This window comes from Haliotis cracherodii, unplaced genomic scaffold, assembly GCF_022045235.1.
Source record: "Haliotis cracherodii isolate W230 unplaced genomic scaffold, xgHalCrac1.p SCAF_18, whole genome shotgun sequence".
Classification (NCBI taxonomy): domain Eukaryota; kingdom Metazoa; phylum Mollusca; class Gastropoda; order Lepetellida; family Haliotidae; genus Haliotis; species Haliotis cracherodii.
In genome coordinates this window covers 13912327-13933122 of record NW_027266273.1, presented here as the reverse complement: position 1 = coordinate 13933122, position 20796 = coordinate 13912327, and the positions used below count along the sequence as shown (strand labels likewise).

The 20796-nt window shown below is 39.5% G+C and overlaps 2 protein-coding genes across 2 annotated transcripts in view; both read left to right on the top strand.

The window, feature by feature from the left end:
- LOC139465793 (EGF-like domain-containing protein 2) overlaps positions 1 to 20796 on the top strand; it is a 38326-nt gene that overhangs the window by 1236 nt on the left and 16294 nt on the right. The window lies entirely within an intron of this gene.
- Positions 9850 to 10545, top strand: LOC139466050 (uncharacterized). Its single transcript, XM_071248065.1, has one exon. The coding sequence runs from the start codon at positions 9850 to 9852 to the stop codon at positions 10543 to 10545; it is 696 nt and encodes a 231-aa protein (XP_071104166.1).

The window sequence follows — 20796 nt, the reverse complement described above, 5'->3', positions numbered from 1 at the left end:
CTGCCTTTGTTTGCGGGATTTTATTCGATCAACACGGTAAATGCTCAAGTCGCTATATGGTTGACATACTGCCGATTTAACTTTTGAGTCACTCCTTCACAGAGACTTGCACATTTTTTATGTCACTAACATTCATTCAGCTATGTGTTTATATTTCTAGCAGGTACGCTGCATGCGCCCATGCTCTCCCTCAGAGAGAACATGCCTTCTTAATATAGTTGTATCGGACCATTGTGTTAGCCACATTGTAATTGGTCACTAATCTGTTTCACGATCACAGTCTCACGTTGCCTGTTGTGCCTCTAATCCTCGTCAGCTGTGGAAAACACGCATATTGCCCCCGTTGTAACTGTGGTCCAATGGTTCAATATGAGGTAGTGTATGTTCATTGTAAGACCATAATATCAGATCATCCCTTCTTGGTAGACACACAAACTGATCATGAAATAGTGACACACTGTAAGCCTCCGGTTGTAACTCTGTTCCTGCTTAATGAGAACTTATCAAGAACGAGTGTCTGTTCATTGTAAGTCAATGTTGCTACAATATCCTTTAGTGGGAGGCACACTAACTGAAATAGATGATGATGATGATGATGATAATGATTTAAAGAGCGCTTCCGGTGTTGCTGATTTCGCACTCAGGAAATAGTGTATGTTCATTGTAATAAAAGCGACAAAACCCTTCCCATATTCAAAAGAAATGTCAGAGTCGATCGTTCGATTACGATTAAGTCCATCTTGCCACAATATCCTTTTGTGTTGAGTACAATAACTGAAATAGTTCCTGTTCATTGTAAGTCCATATGGCCACAATATCCCTTCATGGTAGGCACACTAACTGAAATACTGTTACATTGTAACAGTGTCACTGCATGACAATTATTATCATTATAGTGTTTTGTAATTGTAAGCCAAGAGTGTTTTTGTGTTTGTGTTCAGCACATGACATGATCTAGTTGGTAAGGATAAAATTAGTGAAGAAGGGTCGGTTGTTTTACGTCAAGAGAAAATCCGACAATGAGCAAGTGCGGGACCGAAGAAGTGTTTTACTCTTATCATACCACGCCCTTTTCATCGGGATAATACATTACTTTTTAAAGATAGTCTATCTTATCTAATCGAAATGTAATATTAGTAAGAGTCCACCCTGTTGTAGCATCAGCGGGCATGCAGTTGTCTTGTTTTGCAATGTGAGAACATTCATCAGTGTACCTGTGTGGTAGCAAGACACACCTGTGGCAACTGTAGTGGTGTCAGCTGTTGAGTGGTGACCTGGCCGATCGAACATTTTGAATAGATTTCGAATTAAACAGTGTTGAAATTTTTAATCCAACAGCTTTACATCTAAAACTATTCCCAAACAATCTGCATTTTGATGTGATGATTAAAACATGTCGCCCTATAATATTTGGCCTGAAGATCCACTATTTGCATTTGTTTTGTTCATGTTCTGATTATTATCCCTGTCTACTTTACACCACTCATGGTACGTGTACATAGTCATACTTCATATTATCACTGTTTATGCTGTCACTGCCCCCGCATATCAGTCACTACCAGGTATCATTAGTCATACTTCGATGGCTCATTTGTCATCACTGTTGCATGCACGAATATGTTGCCCTGCCCCGTTTGTTTAGTCGTTCTCACGTTTTAATTGTTTATGGGGCGTTGCCTCTTTACGTCATGTTCGATTTCTCACATGGGTTCAATGTGTGAATCCCATGTCTGGTGCCCCCGCATTGTTGGAATATTGCTAAAAGCGGCGTAATACCCAACTCACTCACTCACTCAGGAGCACAAAGACATAATAAGTATTACTATTGGTAACTTGCAGTACTTTATAAATCGATATGCAGATGATACGTCACTATTTCTAGACACTATAAAAGAAACTTCAGGGCTTGCATTGAAACAGTTCGTTTGTACAGTAAATTGTCAGGATTAAAATTAAACCACAACAAGAGTAGGGTTGTCTGGATGATGCTTCAAAATTTGGACTGGTCCCTTGGTCCTTAAAGGTTTTGGGAATTACATTCAATACATACTTACCGGAAATGATACGGTGTAATTATGATGATAAAATCAAGTAAATACAATATGTCATCGGAAAGTGGTGCAAAGGAGAATGACTTTTATGCTGAAGGACCTAACTTTAAACATATCAGTTTGGGAATATGGATCCGAGAAAATATGCTCGTTTGCACATAAGATGAAAAATATATTTTGGCAAGATGTGCTCTTAGCATGGGCATGATTAAAATATTCAATTTGTATAAGCTATAATGACCAACTTGATATAGTATGACAATGTGTATGTTTCATAAACATTAATTTTGCATTCTCAAGGAGTAAGAAATACCAATGATATACTGAAAGAACAATCTTTTAAGGACATAAAGAAAAAATATAGAATGAAGCCTAACCTTCAACAATTCAGCGGCATATTGAGATTTTTAAACCAAAATGTTTAATAACAGTGCCGCTTGAAATTTAATTGGTCCACTAAACGTGAACAATTGACTTGCCTTTGCACGTGTTTGTGACGGGTGCCATCTGTGGGGCAGGATACGCTAGCGTTTTCGCGAACACCTGGTATCATCACTTCTTGATAATGATTAATTAACACATGCTCATGATAATGTCGGTATCGTTCATTCGACTCTGCTTTTAGCAGAGATTACTACTGAATATGGAAAGGGTTTTGTCGCTTTTTTACATTGTCATCTATTGAGTAATTTTTGGAATAATTTCTAAGCTACATCTGAAATAAAACGACGTATACAAATAATAATACAACAAAATGTCTTTTACTTCTGTTGGGTACCATTGATATAGACAAAATACTTAATCTGATTAATTATCTACTCATGTAAGATGAAAGGACGCTACCGAAACGTGAACGCCAGCATGAAATTATGATGTTGGAAAACTCAACCGAAAAATGAAATGCTTATACATCTTGTAAGGGTGGTAAATTTGAAAAACGATGGGCAACTTCTATATCTCTGTTCCAGAGTGAATAAAATGAATACTACAAAAGCAAGCCCATATGAAATTATATATATATATTATATACATACACACACACACACACACACACACACACACACACACACACAATATACAATGTATAAATATATACACAATGTGGTGCATGCTAATTTGTTTAAACTGTACTACCACCAGTTGAAATATTCTGTCACACTATTCTTAGTAATAGTCTTTATACATACATACATGTACATATATGTAATGCTTATTATACTGCGATGTTGCTACTATTGTAATGTGTGTGCGTACTTCGATATAAAAGTTTTAAAAAAGAAGAAGAAAAATTTAAAAACTCATTTATTCAAACTGTTTATACATATTTACTGCATATATAGACCATGTTACAAATCTGCTGCACTGTTATATAGTCACGTTTACGCACATGTCCCGTGTATATAACCACTACACCTTTTTGTCACTTAACGTCTCGTCATATAGTCACTGTTTCGTATATAAACTCGTTTATATAGTCATTACTTCACTCAATCAGTGACAGGCTCATTATAGAGTCACTGTTATGTATATAACCTTCCTTATATAGTCATTACTTCACTCGGTCAGTGACAGACACGTTATATAGTCACTGTTATTTTACGTATACAAACTCGTTTTATAGTCATTACTTCACACAATCAGTGACAGTCTCGTTATATAGTCACTGTACATAAACTCGTTTATATAGCCATTAATTCACTGAGTCAGTTCCTGCTTCGTTATAAAGTCGCTGTTACGTATATAAACTCGTTATATAGTAATTACGTCACCCTGTCAGTTACTGCCTAGTTAAATAGTCACTGTTACGTATATAACCTTACTTATATAGTCATATAAATTCGTTTATATAGCCATTGCTTCACTCAATCAGTAACAGTCTCGTTATATAGTCACTGTTACGTATATAACCTTACTTATATAGTCATATAAACTCGTTTATATAGTAATTACTTCACCCTGTCAGTTACTGCCTCGTTATACAGTCACTGTTACGTATATAAACTCGTTTATATAGCCATTGCTTCACTCAGTCAGTTACTGCCTCGTTATACAGTCACTGTTACGTATATGAACTCGTTTATACTGTCATTGATTCACTCAGTCAGTTACTGCCTCGTTATACAGTCACTGTTACGTGTATAAGCTCGTTTATATAGTCATTGCTTCATGATCACTCAGTCAGTTACTGTCTAGTTATACAGTCACTGTTACGTATATACACTCGTTTATATAGTCATTGCTTCACTAAGTCAGTTACTGCCTCGTTATACAGTCACTGTTACGTATATAAACTCGTTTATATAGTCATTGCTTCATGATCACTCAGTCAGTTACTGTCTAGTTATACAGTCACTGTTACGTATATACACTCGTTTATATAGTCATTGCTTCACTCAGTCAGTTACTGCCTCGTTATACAGTCACTGTTACGTATATAAACTCGTTTATATAGTCATTGCTTCATGATCACTCAGTCAGTTACTGTCTAGTTATACAGTCACTGTTACGTATATAAACTCGTTTATATAGTCATTGCTTCACACAGTTACCGCCTCGCTATACAGTCACTGATACGTACTTAATACGTTTATATAGTCATTAATTCACTCAATCAGTTACTGAATAGTTATATAGTCACTGTTACGTATATAAACTCGTTATATAGTAATTACTTTACGCAGTCAGTGACAGTCTCGTTATATAGTCACTCAGTCTGTTATAATTAAGTTTGCCCTCACTCTATACAGTTTTGCCCTCACTCTATAAAGTTAAATACTCACTCAGTGTGAAAGTCAATTCTAACTTGGATACTGGTATTGACACTGTCTACTTCCCCTTTTATTGGATAACTTATGTTGTCTCTGTATCAGTTCAGTACCGGTCATTTCATTCATACACTCGCACTGCCTCGTTTATACAGCCACCGGCTCGTTATACATGCCCTCAGACAATGACAAAAAAGCAGATATAAGGAAGGTTACACGAACTCCCGGCAGTAAAGATATGATTCACTGAGGTTATGCATATAGTGAATAATCTTTAACATCCGTCATCACGTGATGTACGTTATGGAAGTCGCCATATCTCTGTATAACGTATGATACCGGGATAATAACGGTACACGCTTGTCATCCCGATGTCGTTGTCCGTGGAAGACGCCTTAGTTCTAATTCATAGTATAAATCATTTGATCGTGAGACAATGTGTTTTTGTCACGTCTTATTGGGACGAATATCTGCATCTATCCTGTTGACGCCATCGTCACCAGGATCACGCCTGGCGTCAGTTTTCAGCCACACAGGGCGTGTGCAGTTGCCTTGTATATTTTCATGAATCAAACATGCCTTTTAGCACACGTGTTGGTAATTAATTTGATATCTACCAGGGCTGAAATATGTATGTAAAGTGTTGAACCATTGTGATGGCGTATATTTATTTCATTGATATATTCCTTTAAGAATTAAACCTGGTGAGACAGTTTACACACAGCAGGGCTCCAGATAGTGTTTAGGCCATTAAGTATTTACTTACAAGTTATAATGCACATTGAGTATTGATATTTGTTTCACGTGAACAATTGACTTGCCTTTGCATGTGTTTATGAAGGGTGCCATCGTTGGGGCCAGGTTACGCTCACCTCTTCACGAACAACTGGTATCATTACTATAATGATATTGATTCATTAACAAATGCTCATGATAGAGTCATAATTGTACAATTGACTCTGCTTTATGCAGAGATTTCTATTTGATATGGAAATGGTTTCGTCGCTTCATCTATTGCATATTCAATGTTGTGAAACACCGCACTGAGCAATATTCCAGCAATATGATGGCGCTCTGTAAATATTCGTGTCTGGACAGAGAACCTAGTGATTGACATCATGAGCATCAATGTACGCAATTTGGATACGACATCACATGATATTCCAGTTTGTCGCCTTTTACGACAAGCGAATGCCGTTTGAAGTTTGGTGGCTGGTTGCGAACCTCAAATTCATCTTTATTGGCTGTCCATGTTTTGGTGTCCGCTGGCACAGCTTGTGTGTTGATGACCTTCCTCTATGGTAAACATGACGTGCAAGATTTGTCATAAAAAGGCAATAAATGCATATGAAAGCAGTAGTCTTTACTGTTTAGTCAATGCACTAATCATTATTTGGAAACATATGGCAAATTTGGAATGGTGTTTTCGTGATTCTTTCCCCATGCTGACGTTTCAACAGCACAATATGTCTACACAGCTGTGCCCATCAATACGTGTCAACTCATCAATCAGCATAGAGTAAAGGGAATGAAATAAAAACCGACCAAATCAGCTTTCTGCTACATCAGTGTATCGTAATGACTTGAAAATACGTCACTGACGTCCACATATTCACCACATTGTCGTGGAAGGTGAGATGGTGTTTGTAGATGTTGTAATTTGTCATTACCCTTAAAAAATCAGATGTTAATCGCATTAGCTAGTCGTCAAACAAAGTACAAGTCAGCTAACTGTTTTTTTCCAGCATAACAGTAACGTGACAGCTGGATGTTTTGCCACGTCATACTTGACTCTGTTCAGATATTGAGGTACTGTACCGTGTTCGCTTGGAAGCACGAGGTAGAGCGGATATTGCTACACAAACAGTGTCACAGAAAAAAAAGTACTGTATTGTTATGGCAATATTTAGTCACTTGTATCAATACACATACATGCAAGTGAAGATCCGGGTTAGAATAGGTCTTCAGCAACCCATGCTTGCCGTAAAAGGCGACTATGCTTGTCGTAAGAGGCGACTAACGGGATCGGGTGTTCAGGCTCGCTGTCTTGGTTGATGCATGTCATCGATACCAATTGCGTGGATCGATGCTCATGATATTAATCACTGGATTGTCTGGTCCAGACTCGATTATTTACAGACCGCCGTCATTAGCTGGAATATTGCTGAGTGCGGCGTTAAACAACAAACCAACCAACCAACTAACCTTAAATCTCCAATAGTATAATGTCCCCCAATCAGTTTCCTAGCTATGACATGGGAGGTAACTCGGTCATATCATGTGACTCAACCTTCCGCCCGTTGTGCAGTCAGGTGCACGCCGAATTGAAATTACGTTTGAAGGAAGAAGACATGTTTGTTTTTTAAATGCTCTCAAGCACATATTTTTCCGGTGATACAGACACATCACATGAGTAACAGGAGATAAGGTTATTCCTTTTCCTGATGGAGACCTTACATTGAAGCATGCAGACAGGGAGAATGACACCGTTATGGGGTGATGGTTGCCGCCATGTCAGTAGGTTTATTCTGTGAGTGACAGTGATTCTATGAATGAGCGTGTGTGTGCGTGTTTCTGTGAGTGTGTGCGTGATTCAGTGAGTGACTGTGTGCGTGATTCTACAACTATGCGTGATTCTATGAATAAGTGAGTGTACATGTGTGCTTGATTATGATTCTATGAGTAATGGTGATTCTATGAGTGAGTGAACATGAGCGCGATTCTTAGAGTGAGCGTGACTCTATGAGTGAGTGTGATTATGTGGGTGGGTGAGTGAGTGTATGCGTGATTCTGTGGGTGAGCATGATTCACTGATTGCGTGATTGTGTACCTGATTCTAACAGTATGCGTGATTCTATGATAGTGTGTATGTGATGTTGGTTGGTTGGATTATTGTTTAACGCCGCACTCAGCAATATTCCAGCTATATGACCACAGTCTGTAAATAATCGAGTCTGGACCAGACAATCCTGTGATTAATATCATGAGCATCGATCCACGCAATTGGTATCGATGACATGCATCAACCAAGCCAGCTAACCCGACCAACCGATCCCATTAGTCGCCTTTTTCGACAACCATAGTCACCTTTTACGGTAAGCATGGGTTGCCGAAGACCTATTCTACCCCGGAATCTTCAAGGGTCGTGTGTGATGGCAATTGGTTTAACTATACTATAATCTTTTACTTAAAAAAAACAATCTTTGCAGCCTTTGAACTCAATAATGTATGAGCTACGGGTATGACAGATTGCCTTCCCTGACATACTCAAAACCCTCAGGCGAAGAACTGATCTTATTGAATGAACAACCCGTTTAATATTAATCAAAAGCAAACGTGTATTAAGTTAAAAACGTAATACAACATCAACGCCATGCAAGGCCAACGCCCTTCAACATCGACGTCTTGCATGGCGTTGAAGTTGAATGACAATGATGTTGTATGGCGCTGGTTTTGCTTACTTACTTACTTACTTTGGAGATTTAACGTGCGCTTTCCGACTGATGCGTATTTCGCACACGGGCCCGGCCAGGCCATTTAATGTGTTTCCGAAAGGGGCGAGGGTGGTCTGTGCAACCCAAGAGGGGGCTTTAGGGGTTGCTTATATAGAATTTGGGAATTTTGAGATTTGGAATAGATGCCGATGGGGTTGGGGAGGAGAACTAAGGGAGCTGGGTATGGTGGATGATTGTTTGTTTATGTGATTTTGATTTGGTAGGTTATTATGGTTTTAGATGCGTTTTATTAGTTCCGTTTTGATTAAGAATACGCCTAAGGCCTTGAAGTTTTCTAGTTTATTTTGTGGGTTTAGTATTGCTTCTAGAGTGAGAGCCTTGTTTAGATTGAGGGTGGTTTGTAATGCGGTTCGATGTGTTAGGTAGTGTGTGCAGTGGATGAGTGCGTGTTCTGGGGTTTCTGGTTGTTTGTAGTGTGGGCAGTTACCTATAGTGTGTTTTTAAATTTTTTTAGGTGGTTATTTAGGTTGGTGTGTCCTGTTTGGAGTTTAGTGAATACTCTGTCGATTTGTTTTGATGGATGGAGAATTTTTGGTTTGGTTAGTGGTTTGCTGAGTACTCTTTTGATTTGGCTATTTGAGTTTAGATATAGGTTATGCCATTTGTGATTTTTTGTTTGTTTACACTTTTAATTTCTGATTTTGAGATGGGTAAGTTTAAGCTTATTTCTGGGATGTTGAGGGATAGTTTGGCTGCTTTATCGGCGTTTTCATTACCGTATATTCCTACGTGGGCTGGTATCCACAGGAAGGTTATTTGTTTGCCTGCCTTAGTTAGGTCGTTGGAGCTTTTAAGTATTTGATTTATTAATTTAGGTCGGTTTTTGGTATATTTTTGTTTTGGAAGGCTGGTTTTGCATTGCGTTGATGATGCATTAGGTTGACGGTGTATGTTGTTTTGGGGTTACATCCCATCAGTAAGACATCCCATTAGTGAGACACCCATTGTAAGACAGTGGAGTAGGTGGGATTAATTAAACGAACACAGCCAGTCTACCCACTTAACAATGGTCACAGCCCATGATTAGCGGATTAATTAATAAGAGTAGGCCAGTAATTCTGTTTGAATATTCTCAGGAAATAACTTAGTTAGGAGCTAGTAGGAGCTTACTCAAAAAGTTGAGATGCATGTTTTGATAAAACTTACTTATTACACATATAAATTCCCCCTTCCGTGTGCGAAATACGCATCAGTCGGAAAGCGCACGTTAAATCTCCAAGGTAAGTAAGTAAGAACATTTCATGCACAATCATGGCAGGTTTGCAGCAGGTTGAGTTCATTACCAGTCAAAGAGGTACTCTCCAGGTCCTCTTTCAGGGATATCTCCACTACAAGAACAAAGTAAGACAAACTGGTACTCATTGGCGATGTACCGTTAAGACCTGCATTGGCAAATGTACAACAGTTGGAAATATTGTTAGAAATTTCACTGTACACAACCACCCACCAGAAGACACCAGCAGAATCAAGTTCCTTGGCAGCTTAAGAAAGAGAACAAGAGAAGAACCAACCACTCCTATGCCAGCCCTCTACAACGACGAGGTCTTGAGACATGATCCAGAGGCTGCAGCTATATTTCCCTCCTTCAGCTCAGTCGGCAGCGCCATGTACAGACACCGCAGTCACACCATCCCGAAAATCCCTAAAACCAGAGCTGAAGTCGACATTGCAGCACCCTGGAGAGAGACCCATGATGGTGAGCGGTTTCTGCTTTTTGCCGACGGTGAAGAAGACAAGATGCTGGTATTTGCAACTGATGATCAGCTTAGAGTCCTCCAGTCAGCTTCCATTGTCTACATGGATGGTACTTTCTCCGCCTGCCCAGATCTTTGGAATGAGCTTTACATACTGCATGCACGGAAAGGAAGCATTACCTATCCCCTAGTCTACGCATTGATGCCTGATCGTCGGACTACAACTTACCAACGCCTCTTTGCTCAGTTGAAGGTCCACATCCAACAACTACTGAACCAACCATTCAACCCAGAGACATTCCAGGTGGACTTTGAAGTTGCTGCCATTAGAGCCCTCCGGACAGAGTTTCAAGGTTCAGACATCAAGGGGTGTTTCTTCCACTTTACCCAGGCGATTTGGCGGAAAACACAGGAGCTTGGTCTTGCTGTTGGATACAGAGATAACCCCCTTGTGGAACAGTGGATCCGACGAGCTGCTGCCTTGCCTCTGCTGCCTCTTCAACAGGTTCAGGATGCATAGATTGACTCCATGAACCAGTCTCCCGATGTACCCAATGCTGAAGAATTCAACGACTACATAGTCACAAACTGGGTGGATTATGAAGCCAGATTCCCTCTTTCTCTGTGGAACCATCACCAGACATTCGGCCGAAGGACCAACAACAACCTGGAGGGTTTCCACAGTCGCCTCAATGCATCACTGAATCATCGTCATCCTAATCTCTACAGGTTCATCGAGATCATCAAGAAGATTGAGAAATCTGAGAAGACCAAGCTATCTGTTAGACCTAGGTGCAGTTCCACCAGCAAGAAAGCGTGTGTACAAGTAGATTGGCAATCGACTTTCCAGACTGAAGGATCAGCTATCCCAGGGTGTCAAGACACCACTCCAGTTCTTGGATGCTGTTGGCAAATTTCTGAAGATGGACTAAGGTTGTGTCGTGTGACAACCTCGATGTGAACTGTGATGTGAACTGTGATATTAATTTTAACTGGATTTTAATGGATTTTAAGGGATGGATGAATTAAAATGTTGAATTAAATAAAGTAAAAGAGGGTATCAAACATCTTGAGTCATTTCTTTTGTCTATAATAAGACAAGTCCATTTTCATGATAGGGGTTAATTACCTGATTAACATGTGCAACCAGGTATGACATTGTTGTTTTAAGGTGTCTCACAACTGGACTGTCTTACTAATGGGAGGAGACCGCGTTTTTGTTACACGTCGGTGGTGTTACATAACGTTGTCATGACATGTTTATGTTGCCTGGCGTTGGGGTAGTGTGACGTTTCCGTTTAATAACGTTGGTGCTGCAAGACGTTTACGTTGCATGACGTTGAGACATGCTTAGTGTCATTTGAAAGAATAATGAAATAAGGCCATGACGCAACGTTAAGATTGAATTTAGTCTTCGAACGAGAATCGCCGTGCTAATTCGTTGTCTCGTCACACCGACGACATGATTGTGACTCAAAATGCACACAATGCATATTTCCCATTCGATTGGAATATTGCTGATAGTAATAAGGTCATACTCGCTTACTCATGTGTTCATACGATATGTATTGTGTATATATATATCAACCTATACATCATGTATATAGACAAATATACAATACATAATGTTTGTGGTACAGCTGACATTCCAAAACTCTAGTGCTTTACAAACATCTGACCCGACGTGAGCCAAAACGGAATCCTCCTGTGTCTACATTCCTTCAACAGAAGAGTCATTAGACAAACACAGGCTAAGGAGAGGCAGAAAAAAGTCAATAGGGCGTTTGGAAAAGACGGTTTACATCATCACTGCTGTCGATTCGCCCATCAGGCCGAGAGAGGTTTTCAGACAAGAAGAAAATCTACATGTAGCCGACATAATATTGTCCAGATCTGTACAAAAATATAAACTTTGTATAAATGGTCAGAGTTTTAATTATGATCCTGAGTAAATGTTTCGTGTCGAGCATCGTTTTTTGTCGCGCAATGTGGGTCAGAACGGTTTACTTATAACTCATCCTATTAAAAAAATAGGTGGGAGTGCTGGGTTTGGACAACATTTCACACTTATGTCATGGCGTGTCAATAAGGGAGGAATGCACGGAGTGATACATGTCATCGATGTTCATGAGGGAGGAATGCATGGAGTGATACATGCCATCATGTTAATGAGGGACGAATGCACGGAGTGACACACGCCATCATGTTAATGAGGGAGGAATGCACGAAGTGGCACATACCATCATGTTTATGAGTAGGAATGCACGGAGTGAAACATGACATCATATTAATGAGGGAGGAATGCACGGAGTGACACACGCCATCATGTTAATGATAGAGGAATGCACGGAGTAAAACATGCCATCGATGTTAATGATTGAGGAATGCACGGAGTGAAACATGCCATCATGTTAATGAGGGAGGAATGCACGGAGTGACACACGCCATCATGTGAATGATAGAGGAATGCACGGAGTGAAACACGACATCATGTTAATGAGGAAGGAATGCACGGAGTGACACATGCCGTCGATGCTCATGAGGGGGAGGAATGCACGGAGCGAAACATGCCATCATGTAAATGAGGGAGGAATGCACGAAGTGAAACATGCCATCATGTAAATGAGGGAGGAATGCACGGAGTGAAACATGCCATCATGTTAATGATTGAGGAATGCACGGAGTGACACATGCCGTTGATGTTAATGAGGGAGGAATGCACGGAGTGACACATGCCGTCGATGTTAATCTCTTGGGAAAACTTGCATGTAAACCGGTCTACTAGTTTCTGGGATGTGCCTCCCCTTCCCCTATTCCCCAAATGAAATTAACGTGATGCTCAACAAGATACCTTAACTATTTGTTTATTGTTTACTAATTTCATATATTCTCTACGGAAAAGGGATTATTTCAGGGAATATATTATTTATTATAAAAACTATCCTAAATTATTGCCGCCTATTCGTTTGAATGCAGTTGAAGTAACTGCTGCCGCCAAACAAACCCTGATGTTACTATCATTGATGCCATATCTCCATTGCAAAGTGACAATATCTGCCATTGGCACAGATGATTGACAATATCTGATATAACTAATTTCAGAGTGACAATATTTGATATCAACAAAGCAGACTGACAATATCTTTCCATTCAGTTATCGTATATCCCAATATCGATTAATAATGTGGTAAACCAGTGATCTACAGACACGTGTGCTTTGGATTCTAAGTTGTGAATTTCGACCTTCAGTAAAGTTGCCCCAAAGTGCTTGGAATTAAACCGAAACAAAATTCAATTTCAATAAATGTCCCCCACAGCGGAACACGGATGAAGATTATTTTGGTGACTTTTAATTAATCCTGTTTAAATAATAGTAACATTGTGTCTAATGTATTTTGTCTTTATTTCACCTTGGTCTACACTGTAGTGTAACACAGTTACACCATCTAAAAGAGCAGTGTGTTATCGGATATTACTTTCCTGGGGTATTAAGATCGTGCGCTGGTAGTGAAATCAAACTTCGTACACTCATTATCAGACAAACCATTATAACCTGTTCTGCAGGCTAACTACAGACACAAAAGTTTGCTAAGAAAGCACCCCAGGTTACATTATAGCCGTATATTCATACTTACTGAATTTTACTATTTTCATAAACTTACTTAGATGTTCGGTTTTGCTGAAGGACAAGTCTATTCGGACAAAACAAATATAGACCCAACCCTCCACGGATTGCACCAGAAATGATTTCAACTGATTTACAATCAGAAACCATCCCTTCATATATAACATGTATACGTCTACCAAAATCAAAGTCCAATTTGACCCCAAAGGTTAGAGAGGTCACCTTACCACTCATGCGATATCATGAAATGTTTTGTTTTGTAAAATATTTATCATGCCGCATTTAAAATTAAAGCTCTCTTCATTAGCTTTAAAAAAATGTCTAATTTGCCAATGCCTCATATATACGTATTTCACATTGACTTTTAATATGTTACAAAGTGATGGTTTCCGAGTGTGAATCAGTTGATTTTTTGTGGTTGCCTTGCTTATGTTATCATGCTGTATATTTACATATAACATACTCGTCAGGATCCCGGTTTACAATTGACCACAGCCGACATGTATGTTGGTCGTAAGAGGATCGGGTGGTCAGGCTCGGTGACATAATTGGTAACGTGTTATCGCCCGGTTATTATTATTAATATTATTATTATTATTATTATTATTATTATTATTATTATTATTATTATCATTGTTATTTTATTTAGGCTTGTTACCATCTGGATCTGCATTGTATATTATATGATATATATATATATATACACACACACACACACACACACACACATATATATATATATATATATATATATATATATATATATATATATATATATATATATATATACACACACACACATATATATATATATATATATATATATATATATATATATATATATATATATATATATATATATATATATATATATATACTCCGCTGGTGGATTTTCAGAGAAATAAAACTGACCTGGTAATTGATCATTGATCATAATATTTATCACTGGTTTGTCTGGCCCAGACTCAGTCATTTACAGGCCGCCGAAATATAACTGTTATAAAATGAACAGACATTCAAATAACATACACGAAGTGCTAAGGACGTTTTCTTCTGTAAGATTCAAGCACAATACCTCCAATATCAGGGATGCATATATTTTTTTCTGATACCCTTACTTAGGCAGTGTACATGATACTCATGTTGTAAATCATTCTCTTCAGTAGTTTAGTGGTGAGTCCAATGCATCTGGCTGTTTCCATTGCATATGTAATTGTACTCTGTGACATTAATGCGCAATTATCAGGGCGGTGGCAAGTGGGGCGGCTGGCAGCTGTGGAAGTATCGACACTTCGTGGCGTGAGTCACACAGACCTTTTGTGAAAGTTATTGATGACTTGTATTACAATATGTATAATTAAACTATACTGCAGACAACTAGATTTCAATCAATCTCTTCGATGATGTGTGGATATGATTGTGGACTGTGTTATGCACTGTTGATCACAGATGTAATAGGCGTGGCCCACATGAGAGTATCCAAGAAGCAAATGTACTTGGGATGAAGTATAGGGCTATTACATCAAAATGTATATCAAATCCACATATTGTTAACATTGTACATATGATTAAGTTAATCAGCCAGACAGGCAGACAAATGTATTCGGTACTTCAAGCCACCGGCCCATTATACAATGGAAATATACAGTATATATATTTGCATGCTGAGTAGATTTAATAATGAGTTGCCGTTCAACACTGTGTTTCCGTTCGATGATTATAAGTTAATCATAGTGACAATGGGACTAGAAACATGCTATGCACATACACCATACCTATCAATTATTCCTCAGAATAGTCTTGTACCGATTCAAATATGACTTTCCACATCATCAACATTGCCAATCATTGTTACGGAGATAATTAAATCCATCTTAAATTCTTTAAAATCCGTGATGATGAATTTTCATCTGAACGGGACCAACCTTTCGTTATATTTACGTCAATCATGTGATGTTTAACCAATGTCAAAGGCAATTGTCCAAACTTGGTGGAACCACGGACATTGTGTTGGGTTGGGCACACCAACTGCCGGGCAAAGGAAAGTATACACCAGGTATGATGCTAACTAAAAGTGAAACAAACAAGAAATGATCATTCGATGGTGATGTATTTGATACGGGCATCATAGTTGTGTTTTGGACCTTACGTTTTGCCGTGTTTCGGCGACGGTTTTCAACCTAGTAACGTGTTGCATTTGTTTGGTCAAATCCATTTTTCAAGTATATACTTTCTTTTGCCCGGCAGTTTATATATTCTTTAGATAAACATCAGTCATCACTGTGTGTTGAATGACCCGCTGGATGCAGATACCATTGGGCAGACGTTGTCTTCAATATGGTAATCACATTATGTTAAGTTGCGTGGGGGAGTGAGTGAGTTGGGTTTAACGCCGCTTTTAGCAGTATTCCAGTTATATCACGGCGTGTCAGCTTAATGTGGGGGGAAAGCCCGAAATGATACAGGTCTCAGACGTTTACCACTTCGGTGAAACCCACAAGCACGGGTATGACAAACCTAGAAACATAATCGGGGTGAACCGGGATTCGAACCCACAATCATAGGTTTCTGGCGTGTGCAAGGGACGCAACTCTGCACAGCGAATCGCGGCGAAACCCGTGCCCCCAGTTGAGTTTGGGAACATTGATGGGGGCGTTGAGAGCAACGCATCTATCTTTTTAAACACACCTATACTTTTCAAATATGACATCATCACATAAAAATAAATGATTTACTTTTCGAGAACAGGTTCATACAATATATTACAAAATAATGCTTCAACGCACACATTGATTTTTGCACCTTGTATACCGACATCTGTGAAGGACAGAAATGTGATCATGTGGATATGATTGATCACACGTCCCTCGTTCACATTTGTTGCGTTTTCATATATGGAAAATTAATGTTTTGCTCAAATTTACACAATTATAGTCGAGATTCATTTTAAGTATCCATATATTTGTCACGAACAACCACCGACACGCCCAGCTCATTCGGTTACTGATACCAAACTTATTATTTAGAGCATCGAAGTTTGGGATGTTATCTATTGATTACAAGGACCAACAAATATTGACGGTAATCTCACAGTAAACCTGGTGTGGACACTACATATATCCGAACATGTCCCACCCTACCTTGAAGTTGCAGCTGTTCACATCGTACCAGCCTAATTAAATTCAGATCTCAGTGATCGCCAACGTGACGCAATCCAATCCAATTACAGTTCATGTCCGAACCACATTTCGCGAACTGTGACCGACCAATGAAATGACTAACAGAAAGGCGACATTAGCCAAGCAGCTTTCTCGATCTTTAAGGCACTGGTATCGAATTGGTGACTTCCATTCCAGACAAGCTTTGAAAAAGATATATTTTGACAAAAAACGATTCAAAATGTGAAAACCGAACAAAAAATAATTCTGGAGTGTCTAATAGATGACCGAGTTTGTATGGCGGTACTACCCATGGGCTATGCAAAGTCTCTTCCGTTGTAAATGTTTATCCCACTGAAGAGAGATTGACATTAATTTTAAAGGTATCAGTTATACAGTCCGAAACTGTCGTTCGGAATGTCTCGCATGTTAATGTTTTCACACATTGGCGGTCTCGCGTAGGAAGTGACTGGTCCTGGGCAGCAAACAGAAAGCCTTCTGTTTCACTTCTCAGGTCAGCCGACTTCATCCAAGCGAAGGACTCTGCGGGGATATTTTTCTTCCCAACACACTGCACATAAACTCGATGCAGTGGTCGTTCATTTAGCCTCTCCTTGAATCTGGGCCGATTTGATATGGCACTTCAATGGTTTGACACTCATTTCTGTACCGTGAAGAAGTACAGAACCATCAACAAAATCAACAGTGACATTGAGAGTAGGTCCAACATCCTTGGCTTGTTTAAGAAAACTGTGGAATGCCTTGTTTTTATCATGAGTCTTGACATTCTTCACAAGAGGATCATCACACAAATAAATGGGTATAAAAGTGCACAATACAAATAACTGGTAAAGTGATTGAGTGAAGAGCGATGGTGGTGGGATCTATTGTGTGACATGATTCTTCGTCAATACCGTGAATTTCGCGTTTCGTCCTGTCAGTAACAACAAAAGAATACAAAAGGACGGGTACAGCATAAGTATTTGTTGCTTTGACTTTATTGCGAGCGTTCAACTCTGAACTCCAGATTTTCTCAGGTCTACATTTGAACTCTACCCGAAGTTTTTCCTTGATATGGACATTCTGGAGTTTGTCCATAACCTGCATTTCTAAGAACGTATAGTCCTGACCTTCCACGCGAAGGCCAATAACTCCTCCTCCAAGTAACCTGACTGATCCTCCCTCTTCAACCGTGCCACGTTTCACGGTGAAGAATGTTGCATTTGTCGAGTCCAAAGAACATGCCAATATCATTAGAACAGGACCCGGCAAGGAGAAGTGGTTTGTTTACAGTGGATTCTCCCCAAAATACTTCTTCTTCTTCTCAGTTTATTGACAATTTAGATCCTGTTGATTCAGAGCCCAATGCATCAACATCTTCGGCGTGCTTCGTTTGCTGTCGGCTCAAAAACATATTTTCTTTTTCATTTATTTCATTTGATATTTTGTGTTGAATCACATATTGAATACATCAGTGCAAATGTATTTGAGTTTCTGTTGCACAATTTAGTTAAAGTTCACTAGAAACACAAGAGTTGTTAATGTTCACATAAACACTAGATTTGTTAATGTGTCAAGTGACTTTAACATGTGAATACCATTTCTGACATGTATCAAAGTAGCGCGAATGATCATCTACGTAAACTGTTTCTGTTTTCTGATAGTATTATAATTATCTTACTCTGTATAAGTTTCATGTCTCGATGCCTGTCCACAATACTATTATCATAACATGATTTGGATTGTATGTATTTCATGAAAGCTATAGTAACTGTAAAGCAAACATCCTTGAATAAATAATGTGATTATGAATCTGGTTAAACCGTTCGCTTGCCATGCTGAAGACTGCGTTCGAATCCGCAAACAAGCATAAGGTTTGAATCCCATTCTTGGTTTTCTCATCCAGTAATACTCAGGCGTACTCACTTAATTGAATTCATTGGCATAATATCACTGAGGGACATACAGCCTGACACTGTCACTCATCATAATATCACTAAGGGTTATATTACCTGACACTGTCACTCATCATAATATCACTGATGGACATATAAGCCTGACACTGCCTCTCAGCATAATATAACAGAGGGACATATAGCCTGACACCGTCACTCAGCATAATATCACCGAGGGACATATATAGCCTTACAGTGCCACTAAGCATAATATCACTGACGGACATATATTACTGACGGACATATAGCCTGACACTGTCACTCAGCATAATATCACTGACGGACATTTAAGCCTGACACTGTCATTGCATTATGAATCAGCGGCACACGGCAGTATGAATCAGCATAATGTCAGTTAGTGACACACAGAACGGCAGTGTCAATCAGCATAATGTCAGTTAGTGACACATAGAACGGCAGTGTCAATCAGCATAATGTCAGTTACTGACACATAGGACGGCAGTGTCAATCAGCATAATGTCAGTCAGTGACACATAGGACGGCAGTGTCAATCAGCACAATGTCAGTCAGTGACACATAGAACGGCAGTGTCAATCAGCATAATGTCAGTTAGTGACACATAGGACGGCAGTGTCAATCAGCATAATGTCAGTTAGTGACACATAGGACGGCAGTGTCAATCAGCATAATGTCAGTTAGTGACACATAGGATGGCAGTGTCAATCAGCATAATGTCAGTCAGGGACACATAGGACGGCAGTGTCAATCAGCATAATGTCAGTTAGTGACACATAGGACGGCAGTGTCAATCAGCATAATGTCAGTCAGGGACACATAGGATGGCAGTGTCAATCAGCATAATGTCAGTTAGTGACACATAGAACGGCAGTGTCAAACAGCATAATGTCAGTCAGTGACACATATGATGGCAGTGTCAATCAGCATAATGTCAGTTAGTGACACATAGAACGGCAGTGTCAAACAGCATAATGTCAGTTAGTGACACATAGGACGGCAGTGTCAATCAGCATAATGTCAGTTAGTGACACATAGAACGGCAGTGTCAATCAGCATAATGTCAGTTAGTGACACATAGGACGGCAGTGTCAATCAGCATAATGTCAGTTAGTGACACATAGGACGGCAGTGTCAATCAGCATAATGTCAGTTAGTGACACATAGGATGGCAGTGTCAATCAGCATAATGTCAGTCAGTGACACATAGGACGGCAGTGTCAATCAGCATAATGTCAGTCAGGGACACATAGGACGGCAGTGTCAATCAGCATAATGTCAGTTAGTGACACATAGAACGGCAGTGTCAATCAGCATAATGTCAGTCAGTGACACATAGGACGGCAGTGTCAATCAGCATAATGTCAGTTAGTGACACATAGGACGGCAGTGTCAATCAGCATAATGTCAGTCAGTGACACATAGAACGGCAGTGTCAATCAGCATAATGTCAGTCAGTGACACATAGAACGGCAGTGTCAATCAGCTTAATGTCAGTTAGTGACACATAGGACGGCAGTGTCAATCAGCATAATGTCAGTTAGTGACACATAGGACGGCAGTGTCAATCAGCATAATGTCAGTTAGTGACACATAGGACGGCAGTGTCAATCAGCATAATGTCAGTTAGTGAGACATAGGACGGCAGTGTCAATCAGCATAATGTCAGTTAGTGACACATAGGACGGCAGTGTTAATCAGCATAATGTCAGTTAATGACACATAGGACGGCAGTGTCAATCAGCATAATGTCAGTCAGTGACACATAGGATGGCAGTGTCAATCAGCATAATGTCAGTCAGTGACACATAGAACGGCAGTGTCAATCAGAATAATGTCAGTCAGTGACACATAGAACGGCAGTGTCAATCTGCACAATGTCAGTCAGTGACACATAGAACAGCAGTGTCAATCAGCATAATGTCAGCTAGTGACACATATGACGGCAGTGTCAATCAGCATAATGTCAGTTAGTGACACATAGGACGGCAGTGTCAATCAGAATAATGTCAGTCAGTGACACATAGGACGGCAGTGTCAATCAGCATAATGTCAGT